A 19,857-nucleotide genomic window follows, 5' to 3' on the forward strand; every position below is an offset into this window, starting at 1 on the left:
CATAAAAATAAAATTTCGATCCTTTTGTTTTCGGTCCTTTGGTGTCGACCCTTTGACCATTCGATTCTTTGGTTGTTGATCCTTTGACCTACAACCGAGTGGGGATTGTGTGGGTGGGGGTAGGGTGGGTGGGTCTAGAGAGAGAGTGGAGATAGGGTTGGTGGTTGGGGGTAGAGTGATTTGGGGTCGGTAGAGAGAGTGAGGATAGGGTAGGTTGGTGGGGGTAGGGTAGGTGGGTAGGGGTAGGAAGAGTGGGGGTTGGCCAGGTGGGTGGGGATCTAGCGAGTGGGTGTAGGGTAGGTGGGGTGTAGAGAGGGGGTAGAGTTGATAGGGGTGGGCAGACAGGGTTAAACAAGTGAGGGTAGGGTGGGTAGGGGGTGGGGTTGAGAGAGTGGTGGTAGTGTGGGTATCGGATGTTTTTTTTTAGAATGGGACTAGGGTGGATTGATGTATTAAAAGTGAGAGTAGGGTGGGGAATAGGGAGAGTGGGGGTAAGGTCGGTGGGGTAGAGAGAGAGGGGATGGGTGGCTGAGTGGGTGTGTTTGGAGAGAGTGGGGGTGAGAGGGCTACGTGGTGGTAATTGATTTGGGGCAGGGAACATGATCAATAAAGTAGCAACAGGGGAAATTGTCAAATGTAGCACAAAATAGCACAAACATAACCCAAAAAGCAGATGTAATGGAGTGAGGTGGTTGGGGGTAGAGAGAGTGGGAGTGGGGTGTGTGAGTGTAGAGAGTGGGGGTGGGGTCAGTTTGAGCGGACATTGGATGGGTGGTAGTAAAGATTGCTGCTGAAAGTAGCCCAAAATTGCTCAATTGTATGCAACATATCCCAAAATACCCCAATAAGGCAAATCTTTTTTTTTTCTTAATTGTTTTTGGTTTATTTAAATATTTACAAAATTATACCAAACTTAAAATACACTGAAGTAAAAATCAATAACAATCGTACGTTCTCAACTTTTCACATAAAATACTTGGAATACCACTTCCAAATAATTAATTTTATCAATACATTCCAATAATTATTATAAAGCCAGAACATCTCATACATGGACTTTTAAGAGGTTTTCTAACCAAAACATTACAATACTTAATCAAGGATATTGGTATGTTCATACTAGATCACATAAGACTCTCAGATATTCGTTGACAAGTATTTTCAAAACCATAGAATTACCATGAAGCATCTCGTGCCAGAGATTGTCTCTGTTCACTCTGGTAATATCATTTACAAACATTGAGAAATAGTCAATTCTTTTTTTCAACAGTTTTGGACGAATCAGTAACACATACTTTAGTGATTTAGTAACCCCATTTACCTTACAATGCCTACAGAATTTAATACCCACGACATTTTTGGCTCGTATACTCTGGATTTCAAAAGTATTCAGTACATTACGGCAAATCACTTTGCAACTGGAAAATGGAAAGCCAGTCCAACTTGCTTCTTATGAAGCAGCTGATTTGAGTAACTCTGGGTAGGAAGCTCCTCAATGGGTAGTAAGGTGGAGGAGTTTGAAAAGAAAGAAATTTTAGAGAGATGGCCATTTCCTGCCGTGGCATTGCAGGTTGCTATGTCAACCAGATAGTCTCGGCTCAGAACCTCATTTTATTCTCTCTCTCTCTCTTTTATAACAATGGTTTTGGCAGGTTTGGCCATAAAAATTCACCAAAACCAAAAATGCAGTTGCTGTACTTGAAAGAGGCAGTCTCTAACAATCTGCATGCTCTGCGCCATGCATGTAGAAGTAGCAGAAACGCATTGCCATTTTAGACATCTTAATTTACGAACGCCTAACATCACTAAATATACAAATATGTGATGTGCTTTATTATGACTTGTTCTAGGGAGTGTGAAGAGATCCATCCGCAGTAGGAGCAGGAGTATCGTGTTCACCTAGTTAGACTAACACTCTCATTGTGTAATGTAGAAGAGTAGTCAGACTTTGCTCTTTGGAAGTGATGGCCTGACACCAAAGTACAGTTAATGCACAAACATTTCAAATTACACCACACATAATACATTGAACAAATATAAATACATTTGTTTGGTAGTCTATTACGTTAAAATGATACCGTCAAATAAGTACTAGCACTATATATATATATATATATATATATATATATATATATATATATATATATATATATATATATATATATATATATATCTTTATACTGTTATATCAACAGTCGTTGGAGGAGCACTCCTCGGTCCAAACAGAAATTCAGGAAACCAAGTTACAAAAATCTTCCACTTTATTTTAATTGCATAAAATCCTCGCACATTTTCATGGCAAAATAGTGTCAAAAGCCACACACATAGTGGTTCTCCCAAAGTGCCTGGCACATTCTAGAAGGGGTTAACGCGTTTCGCGGGCTTCCGTCCACTTGTTCACAACAAGTGACCGAAACATTGCTGTGGGTTAAAATACCCCATGTGACTAGCTAATAACAACAGAAAGGGGACTGCTCTTACTGTCTATGTCCCAACCGTGTCGGCCATTATGGAACGGGTTAGTGTGTTATAACATTATATTGGATCTGTGCTTCCACATAGTATAGTGTGTCAGTACTGAAACGTATCCTAATCAGCAAATTACTGATAATAGCATATACTGACAGTAACAACAATGTGTTGTCATCAATAAATTGTTTACGCATAGTGCTCGCCGCCATTATATACATATAGATGTAACGTACTGAATATGCTAATGCATATACTATTTGTGGAGCGCAGTTGGAACATGTAACTATCATTGATGTGCATAGTGCTACTCGTATTCCACTGTTATTTTTCAGATATATATTTAAAGTATTTAAGAAAACACTGTAATGGGTTAGGTTCTTTATTCCACCAACATTTAAAGACAAGCATTGACAATGCCAATAGTTTTGGCGTATGCAGTTCTTCTTTGCATTTTGTGTTTGTAGGCACCCGGGTGCAAGGAGGGGAGTGCAAAGTTTTAAAGGAGAATGAAGATGCAATAGGGATTGCAGGTGTGCATTGGAATGGGAAGGGAAATAGAGCAACAGCGGAAGCTATTGATAGAGGCTGCCAAAACAGTTTGCAACAAAATTAACTTGTTTGACTATACATAACCCATTGTGCTTTAAAATCTTCTGGATGTGTCTTAATACTCCTTTATATATACCGACAAAGATAATGTCATACAGTGTGTTAGCGTGGCTGATGTTGTCCTGGGGGGCTCAAAACCAGCCCCAGATACCTCTGGGTATCTAGTTAACTAGGCCTTTCTAGGCTACAAGGACCTTGACGTCTCCCATCTATTTTGACTGTTGCCCCCATCCGCCTCCACGCCAATAGAAACCAAGACCGGCTATTGTTTCAAAGGTGGTGGTCATATCACCAAGATGTTACACCACAAGCTGGTGTTTTGAGCCGACTCTCGTAAACTTAATTTTGAGTAAGCGGTCAAAGTTGTGTATCACTGTAATTAATTAACAGATGTAATGTGCAACTAAAAATGCAAACTTTAGCACATCAGGAAAAATTATGCATGTCTAAGTCACTTAATTATTTGTAACAAACGCCTGCAGCTACTTAGAGCTGCAAAATCCTTTTTTGCCACACCTAATACCTATTTCGCATTGGATGTGCCCCAAAACCTCCCTCATGCAAGCTGATTTAGCAGGGAATGGAACTTGGGCAGAGGCCCATAGGAATGATTTGCACTGCTGCCACATGGATTAGAGCCTACACCTTCATTCAACATTATGGGACATCGATAACCAGAATGTATGCACTTCATGAAGTACAGTCAATAATGGCAGATTATGTACATTAATCATTTTCATTTTTCCTAGAACATCCTTCTCAGAATCCCCCCACACCCCCCCCTCACCCCCACTAATTCCTGCGGTTTGTCTAGTGCCTTGTTATAAGGGTGAGGTAAAATTACATTTTAGAAAACTTAGTTTTGGTTTCTGTCTGGGAGGTGTAGAGCTTTCGGCAGTAAGGACCGATGGCAATGATGTATTAAGTGAGAAATAGATTACCAAATATATTCTACCATTCTTCCTCACCAACCGTCTGTCCATTGGCGCTCCCTTTTCCATTGAAGGCCCTTTTTTAATGAGTATACTTTAGCCAAACCTATTGGCTTTCTGAATGCTTGTTGATAATGGTAATCAGATGACAGCTGCTCCTGGATTGAGGTAGGTGTAAAGAGTTGATATTGACATACATTTGTTTTCTCCCATCCGAAGCTAACTATTAAAGAGAACTGCTCGTAGTGCACAAATGAACACGTCTTTTAAAACAAGTTCCCCATGTATGGTCTCTATTTGCAAGCATTTGGAACTTCACAGTCTGCCAGTTTTAGTAGCACTGTGAGCTTAAGAAGCCGAGCAGAGCATATGCGGGTGGTACACGTCATGGATGCACTGGATTTACATCCCATGAAAGAGACACGTTCAAACACGCTCTTTGCACACAGACGTGTGGTAGCACACTCTTTCCTCCTGCACATCTTTACAGCTTTAAATCCATTTTCCCGATCAAAGAAAAGATCATCACTACAAACTTGCACATCTTTATAAACGTATTATATTACACTCTTTTGTAGGAAATTTCAATATTTTGATGTTTTGTTGAAACCCCCTTGTTTCAATGCACTATTGAAAATACAAAACACCCCGAGCAATTGTATTAACAATTTGAGCCTTAGATGGCAGACAAAACAAATGGAAATAGGATTGAGCATCCCAAACTGCTGACAGCCTAAGTGACCTCTTGTTGACAACCATGTCGGATCTTTTAAAGAAACAGCCTAGGCGATCTGATGTCATGTGGAAAGCGAAGGAAACCAACATGGTTAACTCCAGGGATGTCATTTCACCAAAATGCCTGGGTTAGCAGAAGTGACATCACATGACCCTTGACCTCTGAGGGCATCACAGGAAGTGATTCCATCTGACCCCACCCCAAAGTGACATCACGGAAAGCGTGGAATGCAACCTTTCACCCCTTGAAAAACAGGAAGCGGCATCACATAGCATTGTTTCTAAGTACACTATGAAAAATATGGTAACGCTATCACTGTAAAGTGATATACATTGCCTACAAGAATGGATCACCATATGTATCGTTAATATCAGTGTGTATAGGCCCATATTACCAAATTACTGTGAATCCAAGCAGACGTCCAAAGCCAAACGATAATGATGTGTTATTATATAGCACTTATGCTTCAGTGCTTCATGTAGAACATATATACAAAGAATATCAGCCAGCCTGTGTTGGTACTCGAGAAACAAAGAGCCACATGCTACTGGCCACAGCCCAGGAGCCTAATTTAAAAAAGGGGGTAGCAAGGGAGGCCAGAGGGTAGCCATGGAGACTTCAGGGGTCACAGTTGCGACCCCTGGCAACCCCTAAATGATGTCCCTGGTTAACTCGTGTGGCCAACCAAATGTTATGGTATCTTTTATCTTGCGATTTAAAACAATTAAGTGAGTTGCAGAGAAAGCCAAAGGTGAAAGCATATAGAAGGTGTGATTGGCGCCTGTCCCAGGAGAAGAGCAGGACATTCCATGTGTCACCTTCTCTGCCTGAGATTTTCACGCAGAAGCTCTGCCTTCACAGGCCGTGAGCAGGCATGAAGAAAGTTAATGTTGTGGGGCATCCGAAGGTAAACAGAGGATGCCTGTTCGCTCCCGCCGCTGTGCATGCCTTCCCCATGGCCTCTCCAAGTGCAGCAGTCAAGTTACGACTTGGTCATCACTGCCGCCCAGCCACAGCAGTCAAATTGCAACTTGGTCATCACTGCCCCCCAGCCACAGCAGTCAAGTTGCGACTTGTTCATCACTGCCGCCCAGCCCTCACATCATGCACAGGTCTTTCCTTTATCCATGGCATGTGGCGGCAGGGCGCTAATTCAGGGAAGACCTTAGCAACAAAAAAAAATATTTCTACAACCCCACAAACGTTTTGGGATAATCAAAGCAGGACGGTTCCTCTGCGACCGAGGAGGAGGTGTCAGGGGTGGGGTAGCTTTGCATTCCTAATACAGAGGCAGAGAGAAGGGAGGCCTGCCTCAGTTTCCGTCTCCACAACAGATCACTCCGCTGCTCGGAGAAAGTCACACAGACACGTGACGTGTGACAGTCTTCCTGATTGGTAGAAAATACCTTAAACAATCCATGATTGGATTACATCCATGTAGTACAACACATTTGATTACTGTGTGCATTGGTCATTGCATGCCAAAGCATTTCCAGTTGTCATGACAACTACACAGACTGCTTCTTGGAATCCCCTTCTTCCGTAACAATTTTTTGCCGACATTTGGTGGCTTACACCACCAAAAAGTGCCAACACCAAAAAAACGATATAGACGTCTAACCTAACAGGTAAGTACTAGGCCTATATATTCCTAGTAAAGGATTGAGGAAAATGGTAACGCATGAAAAATGTCTAGGAGGCCAACAGACAACAGTACAATCATAATCAATACAGAATTGTGCCTGAATAGGTGCACGTTCACACACAACAATAAGTGTTTACTATATCACCATGAGTTACTAAAGGACTGTGCGAACTACTGTGTGAAGTACAGTGATTGATTAGACTACAATGTAGAATAAATAAATGGCACAGTGTAGTGGTCTGCTTAGGTGTGGTGATGTCACAGTCTGCAGTGGAAGGTTTGTGTCTGATGGCACGGGGACTCTTAGAGGAACTGTTAACAGTTGAGAGCTGAGAGTGCTGGATGGGTGTGGGGATCCCAGTGTCTTCCCTCCTTCTATACTTGGTGTCTGTGTCTTCCCTACCATCCCGTGTGGTTCTTAGTAGTGTACAGGACTGGACAATAAAGCTGATGATACACTTACCTGGTGTACGGACCCACGTTATTTCACACAGCCTTAAGCTATGTGTTATTTTGTATAAGCGCCAGGAACCCAAGGGAGACCTGGAGAAATGTCAAATTTCATATGAGTAACTGTTTAAATCACTTGTCAAGAGTTTCTGAAGATTCCAAAGATTCTCCCATAAAAATCAGCAGGATAAATCCCATATGCCTGCCGCAGTTATGAGGAAAAGCTGAGGAAGTTCTGATTTTACCATACAGATGCAACAAATGTGTTAGCCAGCCAGGAGGGGAGCCCAAGGGACCCTCAAAGAGAAGTTACAGCCCAATGTTCAATGATCAGCAGGCCAGAAAGAGTTGATTTCAGGGATCTACATTAAAAAAGCAAATCACAAAAGCTCGAGTTACAAAATAATCGCAAAGCCGACTTGTTTGCATTGTGTAATTCTAGCTTTTCTTCATTTGTCCCCTGCTTCACATTTATATATGTGGGGGACATCCCCATAACCCCCGAAGCCCATAATGCCGAACTCAGGGAGCGCCAGACACCCCTGAAATCCCTGCTCAACTGGTTCGGCATTTGGGGCTTTAACATTTTCTGCTATGCCGAACGTGCAAAAAACAGGCATTCAGCATTTGCATTATTTTTGGACAATACCAATTGCAGAGGATACACAATTCCCACTCCAGACAATGAAGAATTATGGTACAAACGGCAAATGGTAACAATTATGGAATCTGGACAGATTCCTCAGACAAGTATTCGCAGTGCTGGCTGTTCCAATTTTGATGGAAGGTGCACAGGTGAGTTAAGATGTTGGGTATACTTATGGCTAGTGTATTTTGGTGGCTCTGAGTACATTTCCCTCTAACCCACAAACAAGAAAGGACCCAGATGAGGAAAGCTCAACAGAGAAGACACAAGGGGAGATTTCTCACAAGATGAATAACATTGCAGCAGCGAAGACAGCAACAGGAGCCCTGCAGACACAATAATGGCCAGAGGTCAGCTGAGAGAGCAGGACTGTACATCCAGCCAGAGGCAATAGCTGGAGGGGACCAACATGTCCCACAATAGTGCTGTGGTGGAGAAGCAGTAAACCAATTAGATGTTCAATCCTGTAACACACGTAGAGACTGCCATATTGGGCAAGCTGGGCCACAAACATGATACCAGGGGTCCAGTAACTGCGGGAGAGGAATACTCCAGGAAGGACAGTCAGTCAAAAGTAGCCACGAGGATGGCAAGAAGGAAAGGATTAGCCCTTTCTGGGATTCCACCAGCAGGAAGCACAGGACACGGAAGCCATTGCCCAGTCATTATGTCCAAGTCAGGGTCCTCATCAGCAGCCTACATTCACAGCAGTCACCAGAAATCCTAGGAATGCACAGGGTCGAACACAGATAACAAATACACTCGGGAGCCTGCCTTAGGATCCCCACCCATGTAACTCCAGGAAGAACCCAAATGGTTTGGTGACCATCCAATCAGGCTGGCCTTAAAAACTGTAATACATACGGGCACTCTCACACTTAGGGCCTGATTCATGGAATATTTGCCTGGTTTAAAGGGAATTTGTACTGCTGAAAAGTGACTTTGCACTGCCGACACAAACCCTGATTCATGGAAACCGTTCAAAGTGTATTTTTGCAGTGCAAAGTCCAGGCGAAGTCAGCGCATAGTCATTTTTGTAGTACAAAATGACTTTGCCCAGACCTTGCACAGCAAAAATACACTTTGCACAGTTACATGAATCAGGGCTTATGTCTGCAGTGCAAAGTCACTTTTCAGCAGTGCAAATTCACTATGTACCGGGCAAATATTCCATGAATCGGCTCTTAATGTACATTGGGCAGTCTAAAGTACTTTGAACCAGACTACACCAGTTTTAGCTGGTGTAGTCTGGCTTAGCTCACATAAAATACTGCCATTTTGGCTATGCCTCATGGTGTACACAGATAAAGGAATTACCAAAATCAAATGGCTAGGAGCAAGGCTAAAAAAAATATTAGTATCCCAAACGCTACCATGTAGATGCATTTGTGATGCATAATGAATGGGCTATTGATGCAGTGAAATTAATTACAACCTTTTTGGAGCCAAACCTAAACCCAGTTGCCACAAGCTTGCTCCACACACACTTGCTCGGTGATACAATCACACTGGGACAAAAAAGGACTTCTAGAAAAGTACCTCAACCCTGTATGTCTTATCAGTGGCACAACAGAAAAAGGATTGCAGTGACAGGCAGACATCAGTAAAATACCCTAGGATCACAAAAGACAGGGAACAAAAGACATACAAGTCAGCAAATAGTTTGGAGATATACAAAGTTAGGAAGTAAGAACCCCACAAAATGTCTCCTCAAACAACTTGAATTTTTAAGTTTAGGTTCCATGCTGTGAGAAAGGTGCGGTCAATTAATGGCATGTGTTTCAAACATACATTGAATAAAATATGAACTGGAGCAGACAGCCCATAAAATCACGGCTGTCTATAGACAGCCCAAACCCTCGTCTACCCTTTTAGTTTTGTATACAATTCGTGTAATTGCTTTAAGAAAACAAAAGAAGAAGCATACAAAACAATGAAAGGAATATCTGCAACTAAAATCAAATAATCCAAAGAAACAACAAGCAGTGGCATAATGAAGAAGCAAATCAGCATTCACAAAGAAGCAGATTATATCCATAACAAAACTCCAGTTACGAGTCGTTTCCCTTCAGCTCTAGCTGAGGACGTCCATTTGTTCCGTATTTTAACATGTTTTTGGGGGCAGCCACGTGATTTAAATACTGCTTCCAGCTACATGCAGTGGTCAATATCACACTCCCATTTCGACAGTGTATCAACGGTGCCCCGTGACATTGCAATATCATGGTTTGTAATAATTAAAGCGTTTGATAGAAGATGATTGTCATATCTGAGGGAGCCAGTGTCGTCCCAGATGCGCAGAAGCGAGAGGTGCAGGTCGACTGGCATCAGTTGATCCAGTATTATTGATAGAGAGCGGCGGCGGCCACAAAGTCTCAAAGGGTCAGACATGTTAATTATGTGACATTATTAATCTTTCGTACAGCTTTGTGAACACGTCTGACCCCTTGAGACTTTGGGGCCGCTGCGCTGATCCCGATTGACAGGTTAGTAACTTAGACCACCAGAGAATTTAGTATAGCAGTAATTATGGAGTTTCCCTACACGCATATCAGTAACTTAGAGAATATTTTTCATTTTTCTAGAAACCAAAGCTGAAAAAATCAATTTCTAAACCTGAAGAAGGGCAAGGACTGCCCGAAACACATAGTTTAGGATAGGAAACACTACACTAGGTTCAACCGGAGTCAGCAAGAATCTATCCCTATCAAGATATTTGGATTAAATGACATGATTATAAATGTACTTGTAATATCTTGGCACATACGAAATCAATATACATGAGAAAGGGACTGTGTGATTTAAATCTGATCTGACATTGTGAAATGAACATGAATTGAATGTTTATGTATTGTATATACGTGGTTATTTAATATGTATAGAAATATATACTGATTTGTTTAAGTTCTGATAAAAAAATCTTTATTTTTGAAATAAGAATTATGATTGAGTGATTGAAATTTTATGACTACTCGCAAAAAACGTTTTGCCAATTGTGTGTCCCAGTCTGTCCCCCATTGATTTTCGAGGAACCATCCGTTCCAGTATCTATTAGGTAAAGGTAGCACTTCACCAACTGGGAGCACCTTTAAGCCAGTTTACCACTAATTAATCATTTGAATTGATAATTGACTAATCATTGGAAACACGAGTGCACTCCACACCCTCTCTCACATCATCCAGTAATGGAGCCAGTAGCAGGCCAGCTCGGGGTTGGGAATGAGTGTTAGGGAGAATTCTCTGTTTAGGCTGAATTTCCTAACCTAGTGAGTCCCCCAGCAGCTTTGCTGGATTTCTGGAGTTTGTTTTTTTCCATCCTGCCAAGAGTGAGACTCTTTTCTCCCACTCTTGGACATGTATGTGTGTAATTCCTTTGAAATGTCAATGTGTTTGATGGGCTATGGGGTCTTTTACTCCATAGGGTCTCATATGTTTTTCTATGTGTGTTACACCGCACCCTACGTGTCGTAACACGGGGGCGCCCTAGCGGGTCCCCCACCATAGACTCCATACCCGGGGACTGACTACTGTCTCCCCGGGCATGTAAAGTCACCATTGGCTTTACTAGACCTAAATTTACTAACAGAACTAGTACCAACCATCTTATTGTGGACGTACTAGTAGGGGTAATTCGATTACTCCTGGATCTGTTACTCGAGGTGGCACTGTCCCGTCCCCCCTCGTCGAGTTTTGGCTGGTGGCAGTGGAAACTACTTGTTATGTTCGATCCCGAACATAACCCTATGGGATTCGTCCCATTGTTGGAGATTGATACTTTTTCTCGTTAATCTCTAACGTACCACCGATCTACTTATCATAAATAAGTTTATCGGATGGTATCTTCTGCCAGAACTCGGTTTGTAAAATGGCGTCTGTGTTCGTCTCTGTGACTCCTAAACCAAAGGTTGAGCCCTTTGTTCCACTTTTGGCGGGCCTCTGTACAGAGACCCTCCAAAGTGGTGCCATTCTGTCTGGGTTACCTCAGGGGTGTGGGAGGGGGTTTAGGCACCCTGGACCGAGTTGCCTTGCCAACTCAGGTCGCACTCTGGAGTGATTGGCCCAGGTGGTGAGCCTTCCCGCTCACCACTTAGCATGTGTTGATTGACAGCTAGGCTGAATGAATGGGGGTCTTCTGCATAAAAGCAGGGCTTTTGGGACTGGATCTTCATAAGTCGCCACAGGACCTAAGAATCCGACGAGGGTAACGCTGAGCCGACCTGCACGACGACACCTCCGGTGGAGCCCTGCGGAACCGACTCACCACTTCCCAACGACAGAGGAGATCTCCCTGCCGGAGAGTCTCTTCCCCTGACTGGTGGGAACAACCAGTCCCCTTTGCTTTTTATTCGCCTCAGGACGCAGTGGTCGAATTGCCCGTGCAGAGCACCTCGGCAACCGGATAGCCACTACCCCTGTACCGCGACCAAAAGGTGGTGCCTTATGACGGAGCACTCCGCGGCTGGTCTCTTCCCTGGTGGTGCACCCGACTTCACTTTCCTTCGACGACAAGATCATCTCTACTCTTGGCCAAGACCCGACGTGCATCCACCACCAGGAACAACTGCCCCCGCCGGAGCTGCCCTCCACAACAAGGTACCGTGTCCGCCTGGCTTCCCTTTCGTTCGGTTCGAGTGAGGTGTCTTAATCCTCTCCGTTCCGCTGGGTCGCCTCCAAGCTTTGCTCATTCTTTGTTCTGAACTGGTTCAATCTGCCGATAACAATTTGCTATAAAGACTTGAATGCATCTCCACTAGAGACTTTTTGGGACATCGCGCCTTGCCTCTCTCCGAGTGGGCCTGGCCTCTGAACTTTACGATCTATTGTGGTTCTTGCCTTCCTGCCTTGCATTTTATCCGCATAGGATTGAACTGTGTTGATTTCATAACCTGCCGATCTTTTTCTCTCCCGTCCTAACTAATATTCGAGTGTCATCTAGGTTGAGGTATACACCTCTGTCTGAAAATAAGTGGTACCGGTAGAACCTAGAGTTGTCAATATTTTGCTAGGGGGATTGATCGTTTTCTACTTCGTAGATTAATTGTGTTTGATTTGTTTGCCGTGATTTGCTTTAGTGTTTTTCATAGATGCTGTGTTATAAATAAATAACGTACTATCTTTACACTAAGCCTCGTTTCGTGTTTACTTGTCTTGCTGCGAAGAATTGCCCTATATTGTATACTCCACATACTGACCAACTTTTCTTGAGAGAAGTCTGACTGCTCAGCCACAGCTACCAAGTGAATCTGTGTGGTGCAGACTGCTACCAAGTGGGTTCACCGCCAACGCCTGTAGTCCTAAATCTTTTGCAGTGGTCCCAGAGGGAACTGCACAGGTTTCCGCCTAACAATGAGATAAAGGGGAAGACATCTCTGAAGCTTCCTTTCACTGCAGGAGGGCAGAGGGAGGGAGGGGCAGGGAAAACACAGCCAACTCACCTGCCGCCTCGATTACCATTCACCTCCTTAGCAGATATTTACCAGTTCCAGGCCAGGTGTCCCACCACAGCCTCCCTCTGGTGTGGGCCGGCAGAGCAACAACCCCAGATCCGATCTTGCCAGACCACCATGCACCTCTCAACCCTGCTGCTACAACGGGCCTTCAAGCCACCAGCCAGGACACACAGGAGATATCTGAAAGTAGATCGCCTCCAGCACTGGCATCAGGATCCAAAGTGGGACCATCACTTGGGATCAAGCCATCGTATATGAGGATATTTTAACGGTAGACACAGAGCGATTGAACATGCGTGTAAATAAGTTCACTGCGCTCTAGCCCTTTATTGATGATGTTGTCTCACGCTGCAAGGGGATGATACCAAAGCAAACCAGTTAATTAAAACAAGTAATTCATATGGTAAACCATTCAACAATCTTAAAATGGCATCCATGAACAATGCTCTTTTAATGGTTTTGCAAAATGTCTTCTCTTTTCTTCCTATTTGAAATCCACAATTCATTGATGCTTTCAAAGTAGCATCCAAACTGCAAAGTAGCAAAAATGAAGTGTGCATTTGCTTTACATTATTGTAAATAATGTTCTTATAGAAAGGTTATTCCTCAAAATGTTGAGTTACATGCATTGGGTTGATCACAACCTCTTCAGGGCAATTTATCAATCCACCCTACATCTTACGTCACACAATTCATTCATTTTGATCCTTTGATGCCAAGTTAATGATGTGCCTTCTCATAATACCACCCCACAGGTAGGAACCACAGACTCTTTTTGGTTATATGTCTTTTTAAATAAAAATGAATTTAAGTGTCGGTGGCCACCATGGCACTACCTCGCATGACAGCAGAAGTTACCAAAATACTTGATGTATGTTTTATCAGCAGACACAAAAGTCTTGTTTTACTTGTTTGTATTATTTTCTTCAAGTCAGTAGGCTCGGGATCACCTTAAATGCTTCAAGTGGGTATTCCAATATGACAAAAGATGTATATTCTTAAGTCCCAGCCCCCTATTCAAATGTGTCACTAACAAGTGTGGCCTAAATGTAATGCCGTTGGGCTCATCCCAGTGAAGTTAACATCTGTAAATGCCTGCACAGCGCTACTGAGTGGGCATTTACCGATTTAGGGTGGGCCTTGCCCGCTCAGGCCCTACTCTGTCTATGCCTCTGCCCTGAATGGGATAACATTTTCAAAGGTGAGCATTGGAGCCACAAAGGTAGTTAATATCTTAGAACCTGTTTTTATCACACGAGGCATTTACATGCTTGTGATTGGGGACACTCTTTGCTCTTTATTTGAAGATTTAGAATTCAGAGTTGTGGATTGTGTATGTTGTAAGTGCCACGGGAAATAAGAGGCTAACATATACTTCACACTTTTATCTATATTTGTTGGGTTCAAATGATCTGAGTCCTTGCCTCCTTTTCTTTGTTTCATGGCACTTTTTTTATTTCTAGTAGATATTGGACTTTCCCTTGTTGACATGTGTCTTCCAATAACACTTGTCTGGGACCACCTTCACTAGGCTGGAACAGGATATGTGAAAATGAGGTCAAAGGGCTGGTTTAGTATACTGCATAGGCAAAGACATTTACTAGAACATCCTACACTCTAATTTATTTATAAAGAGTACCTTAGTACCTTTTAAGCATTCATCATTTGATACTGTCACAGTTGGACTTAATAACTCACAGAGTTCCTTTGAACATGCAAGGCTTTTCTTTTTTTTTTCAAACTCCTTAAAGGTGTGTAGATTGTTCAATATTCAGATATGCAGATTTTTTTAATGGAATGCACTGGGCTGAAGAAGAGAGGGCACACTATTGGATGTACATCTCTCATCTATCTTAGGCTTCAACACCCCCTAGCCCAGGTACGCTTGACTCTCAATATGGTAAGCTAGGTATCAGTAACCTCTACTATATATAAAAAAAAACAATCTTAGGTGAGGGCCTTACCTATCTGGCCCCACTCAGGTTCCTCTGCAGGTTCTATGTCCTAACACTAACCAGATCTTCTCAATCGAAACAGCAATGTATATTGTGCCTATAACAGACAGCCTGGCCCATTCTGTTTGTCACGGTTTCCCGTGCCCCCCACTGGTCATTGTGGCAAAGATGGAAACATCCTTCGCACTTAGTGTGCATCAAAAGCCCTGCATCCAGTCTTGCCGCCTCCAAGGTCGTGCCCGTAAAGAGTAGTATGCTTGTTTATGTGCCTCATCTATCATGGTGGCACATATTACCAAACAGATGCCGCAGCTACAGCACCGGATCCTGCAATGCAGCGTATTTTAGTCCCCGGAGATCTCCTAACTTCACATCTCAACATTAAGGTATTGCTTCTCCTTAGCCCTTCTCTCCATTCACTCCCTTCTCCCAGATCCTGACTGCACCATCACAGATACTTGTCTCCTTCCTACCCTTGTCTTTCAGCCTGTTCATTCTTCCAATGGAACCTGATAAATACCTCTGTGATCGCCTATTCTGCCTCCATCCTCTAGTCTGGCAGTCATCTCCGCCCTGGGACCTCTAATGCTACCTGCTGCTTGCCTTGGGGAACCTTCAAAATCTTTGAGGTTTTTCCCCCTTGTTGGGGTTTTTTCCTTGTATTTGGAGGTTCATTCTAGACATCACCAAATCTGTGCTATTACATTACAGGCAGGGTGGTGTCTAGAGACAATCGCCCATTTCTTCAAGACTTCCTATTTTGGCATAGACGCTGACACAGCTCACCACCTGATCTCCACATCGTGTCAAGTCGCAGGTGACCAAAATCCCTGACACTCTCGCTCATTTGCTGCCTCTCTCTCCTTTTTTTTTGTTGTTGTTTTTTTTATGGTCCAATTACTTTAATAAAGGTTTGCAGTCTTGTGTTTAATCAGTATGGTTAAAATGAAATGAAGTTTTATTGTTGAGATGTGAGTAGAAACAATGCTATCCAAATAAAAGGGATCTTCAGCAAATATGACAATAGTTATCGTTTTTTTTTCAGCTTGATGTCACATCAGATTCAAATGCCGTACTTTGTGATTACTCAGTCTTTTCGGGTTCTACAGGTCCACGCCTAAGCCTTTTTATAGCGAGAATGAGATGATCAAATAGTCCCACAGATAGAATCATTCCTGCAATAGGTCCTACCCAAAAATACAACCACGTTGTCTGTGAAGCTGCTTCCTTGGCAGAAAAAGTTTAGTGAGAAAGCCAAAGCTGGATTGAACTTGGCCCCAGTTAGTTGTCCAGCTGCTCCCACCAGTATGGCAACGATCACACCAATGATGTGCACTCGATAGCGAGCGTCTTTCTGCTGCACCAAGTTCAGGGCAGAGTGGTAGACAAAGGCGCAGGTCAGCTCCACGGCTAGGCCCTCCTCGATGCTGGTTTGTAGGTGGCTGGTGTGATCTGGCCCAGCCGCGGTGTGCAGCTTGGTGAGCCCCAGCTTGTGGAACTGCATACTGGCCACCCAGGCCAGATAGCTGCCTAACAGCTGGAAGCTGATCTTCTCTAAAGCCCTGCCTATGCCGGTCTGGCTAGTCAGCAAATGCTGTATGGCTGTGGTGGGATTGCAAAGGACACAGGTGGCAGACCAGCAGTGCATCATAATCGTTGCATAGATTAGGGGTAACATGACAGGCAACCCTGGCTTGCCCGCATCAGAAAGAACCCACAATTCGAGCATCTGTAAACAAAGTTTGCATGTGAAGATGACCACCATAGCCAGGAAGTGGTGCTGTTGGGGGATGACATCACGCAGGCAGCGCCTTAATCCTTCGCCCAATAGCACTATAATAAACATGATGAGCACGGTCGTAGAGACATCCTCGACTACCGGTGGAACGCACATGGTGGCAGCTGCGGCCACGCCTTACCGCCTGGACGCGCAGTAGGCCCCGGGAGTTGGACTAGGGTACAAGGCGCCCCATTTGGACGAAGGACGCTGCCAGTGCGGCCGGGATTCGGTTAGCTGTTTATTTTTCAAATGAGGCGAGCCAAGCGCGTTCCATCTCTGATCTTACTACTCCTCTATCCATCCTCTCCTACTGTACCCGAATCCACACTCTCCTCCCCTCCTTACTTACTCATCTTCTGTCTATCTCTCCTGTGCCTCTTATGTTCCACACTATCACTATATCTACTTCTAGCTCCTCTAATCTCACCCCTCTACGCTCTACTACTCTCACCATCTTCACTTTGCTATGCACATTCCTGTTTGGAATGCTACTGAGAGATATGGTGCGTTCCTTGCCCTTTCAGGGATATTCTGCTCTGCTCCCTGTCCAGGGAGATATTGCCTTGCTCACTCTGCGCTGAGTATGGGGCCCTGCTCCATCTTCCCTATTAACCCCTCTCTCTCTCAACCTAACTACTAGACTCACTCTTACTATTTTCACATACCCATCACTTTTCTCCTGTGCCTTTCTCCTTGCATCCCTCTCCTGTACATCTCTGTACTATCCTTACTCTATCCCAGCACTCGCTCTCACCGTCTACCTACTAACCTCCCTCTCCTACTTATGTCTCTTACTCTTCCCTCACTACTACCTTCACTCTCACAAACACGTTCTCCTTCACTGTTTCTCTCTCACAAACTAGGAGCACTCTCTACTACCATCAAAACCCCACCTTCACTCTGCCAAACCCCAGCCCAGTGGCGGCTGGTGACTTCGTAAAATTGTGGGGCATAAATGCTTAAGCACAGGCAAGTGACTGTGAACCCCATAAATCGGGGCAGAGGGGTTGGTGGGGTTCCCCATCCATGAAAGGATTCCAAACTGCACTTTGCTGAACTATTCCATACAAATATTGCCTAAAAAGCATTAGGCTGTAGGTACTATTGAAGGTAAATCATTATGCTGCGTGCATGTGTTATGGTGTTGCCGAAATCAGCCACAGAACAGTTGGTTTGATAAGAGGAGGGAGAAAAGACTCTCCAGAGTTTTGGGATAACTGGGGATGTGTGGGCTTAGTGCTGTCAGGACAAGGGGCGGTGTAGCCCTAGAGGTGGAAAGGAAGGACAGGACAGGAGTAATCACTGATAGACATATCACACCAGTGCCATACATGCCTTGGTCCTGGAGGCAAATGGCAGGCTGCTGTGTATCATAAGCTGACATAGGCCACACTGATTCCCAAATAGAAGAGGTGAAACCCTCTCATATTGCACACCTCAGTGCAATACATGGTAGAACACTTCCTAAAGTCTGTGTAAACTCTTCCTCAGCTACACACTGTACAAGGAGCACAGCATTGTGGTTGCTGCAATAGCATACTTGTTAAACACCTTAATTGATTTGCCAGTGCAGATGTAGGTAAGCAGGTGCCTTGCACATTAGAACATGTGTGGCCATATCAGTACAACTTTTGACTTGCTCATGCCAGTGAAATTTTCATTTCCCATCTTTGGAATGATTTCTACTAGATCCACTTGTAGCATGTTGAATATAATAGTGGAATCCATCTGAGAAAGTAAAATCACTCCTGCACCTTCACTGATAGCAATTTCAGACAATGTGCAGACACACCTTGCCATCTACAACACTTGAACAAAATTTCTCCAAGACAAACTCACTCGCTACCACCCCTCAAGGACACTCAGATCCGGCACAGAATTTATCTTTGTTGTCCAACATTACAACTGCACCTGACTGGGGGGATTCCCCTTCTCTGTCCAAGCTCTGATCATCTGAAACTCTCTGCCCCTTCACATCCCCAACTTTGATAATCACTTGGCATTCAGAAAGGCCCTCAGAAATAGGCTTTTTCCTTCCTCGTCTTGAAACCTTTGTGCACTCTATACTGTTGATAGGCACACATAAGCACTGGCCCAAATGCAACAACACACCTATCCACCTCAACCTCCACAGATGCCGCAGCATTTGCAGTGGCACAACATGATAGACTCGGCCACCCGGCATCCACAGATGATTGTACATCACCATCCTCAAACCTAGACAATCATACATCACTCCCTATCCCATCGAACCCCTTTCCCACTGCTCAGACTCTCAATCTAGGTAGAGCACAGCTGGCAAGACCAACCAATTGCGTTGAACCTAGGAAAATGACATTGAAGCTGAACTCCATCTGAGTTTAAGGTTTATATAAATGGCACTACGTCTGTGGACACAGCCACCCATCCATGCACTATAGAATGCAGCTATGGCAATGTTAATCCTTCCTAGCAGCTCGCATAGCCATCCAAATTTAAACCCCCCTGACGTACCGCAACACCTCTGCCATTATTATACAATGGCAGCCTATGAAACATTTCAGTCTAGCTGGGCACACATCGAGTCTCCTGCACTAGCACTCTATCCTAAACCATCAACAGCACCCTCTCACATGCCTGACCTACCAGCTGCTTACTGGATCCTAGCTAGCCCACCAAAGTCCTAACCAGCAAATTGCACATACACATCTTAAAGGTTAACTCTTAGAATCTCACACACATGGACTTTGGTCCCTGCTTTCCAACCACAAAGCGCATTGATGCCTGTAGGGTATTTTGTGGATATTTGGGGCTTTGCGGTATTTTCTTACTGCCAAAATACCTTTAGCAATAATCACTCTCTATATTCATATTGGGTCACACATGACAATAATACATTGCATTATTTCAGAATTCAGACCTATTTAGATGATATGCGTGGTAGTTTGCGTGGTTGGTTGGTATAGTGGTTGGTTTATTTGTGGCCCCAATATCCAACATCCCTTGTTTTTTATCTAGATTGTTCTTGATCACTAGAGAGACCTCAGGCCTACATTTTAGGGATACCACATTTTCAGTGTTAGTGTTGTGTGCCACCATGGGCTATTGTGGTATTTTTGTGGTAATTTCCACTACCTTATATACGGTAGGGAACTATGTCCAGAGAGTCTCTCTTCCCGTTGACTCATGTACCTCCAACAGGC

The 19,857-nt window shown here is 43.9% G+C and overlaps 1 protein-coding gene across 1 annotated transcript; it reads right to left on the reverse strand.

Moving 5' to 3' along the window:
- Positions 1–16,042: 16,042 nt before the first annotated feature.
- LOC138568710 (aquaporin-11-like) lies at positions 16,043–16,789 on the reverse strand. The gene has a single exon (XM_069646492.1). The coding sequence runs from the start codon at positions 16,787–16,789 to the stop codon at positions 16,043–16,045; it is 747 nt and encodes a 248-aa protein (XP_069502593.1).
- Between the last annotated feature and the right edge of the window lie 3,068 nt (positions 16,790–19,857).

The sequence above is a fragment of the Ambystoma mexicanum genome, chromosome 2q (genome assembly GCF_040938575.1).
Source record: "Ambystoma mexicanum isolate Mex_15411 chromosome 2q, UKY_AmexF1_1, whole genome shotgun sequence".
NCBI lineage: Eukaryota > Metazoa > Chordata > Amphibia > Caudata > Ambystomatidae > Ambystoma > Ambystoma mexicanum.

What these genes read in the sequence shown, in the direction of transcription:
- LOC138568710 (XM_069646492.1), bottom strand. Translation starts at nt 16,789, where the DNA reads ATGTGCGTTCCACCGGTAGTCGAGGATGTCTCTACGACCGTGCTCATC.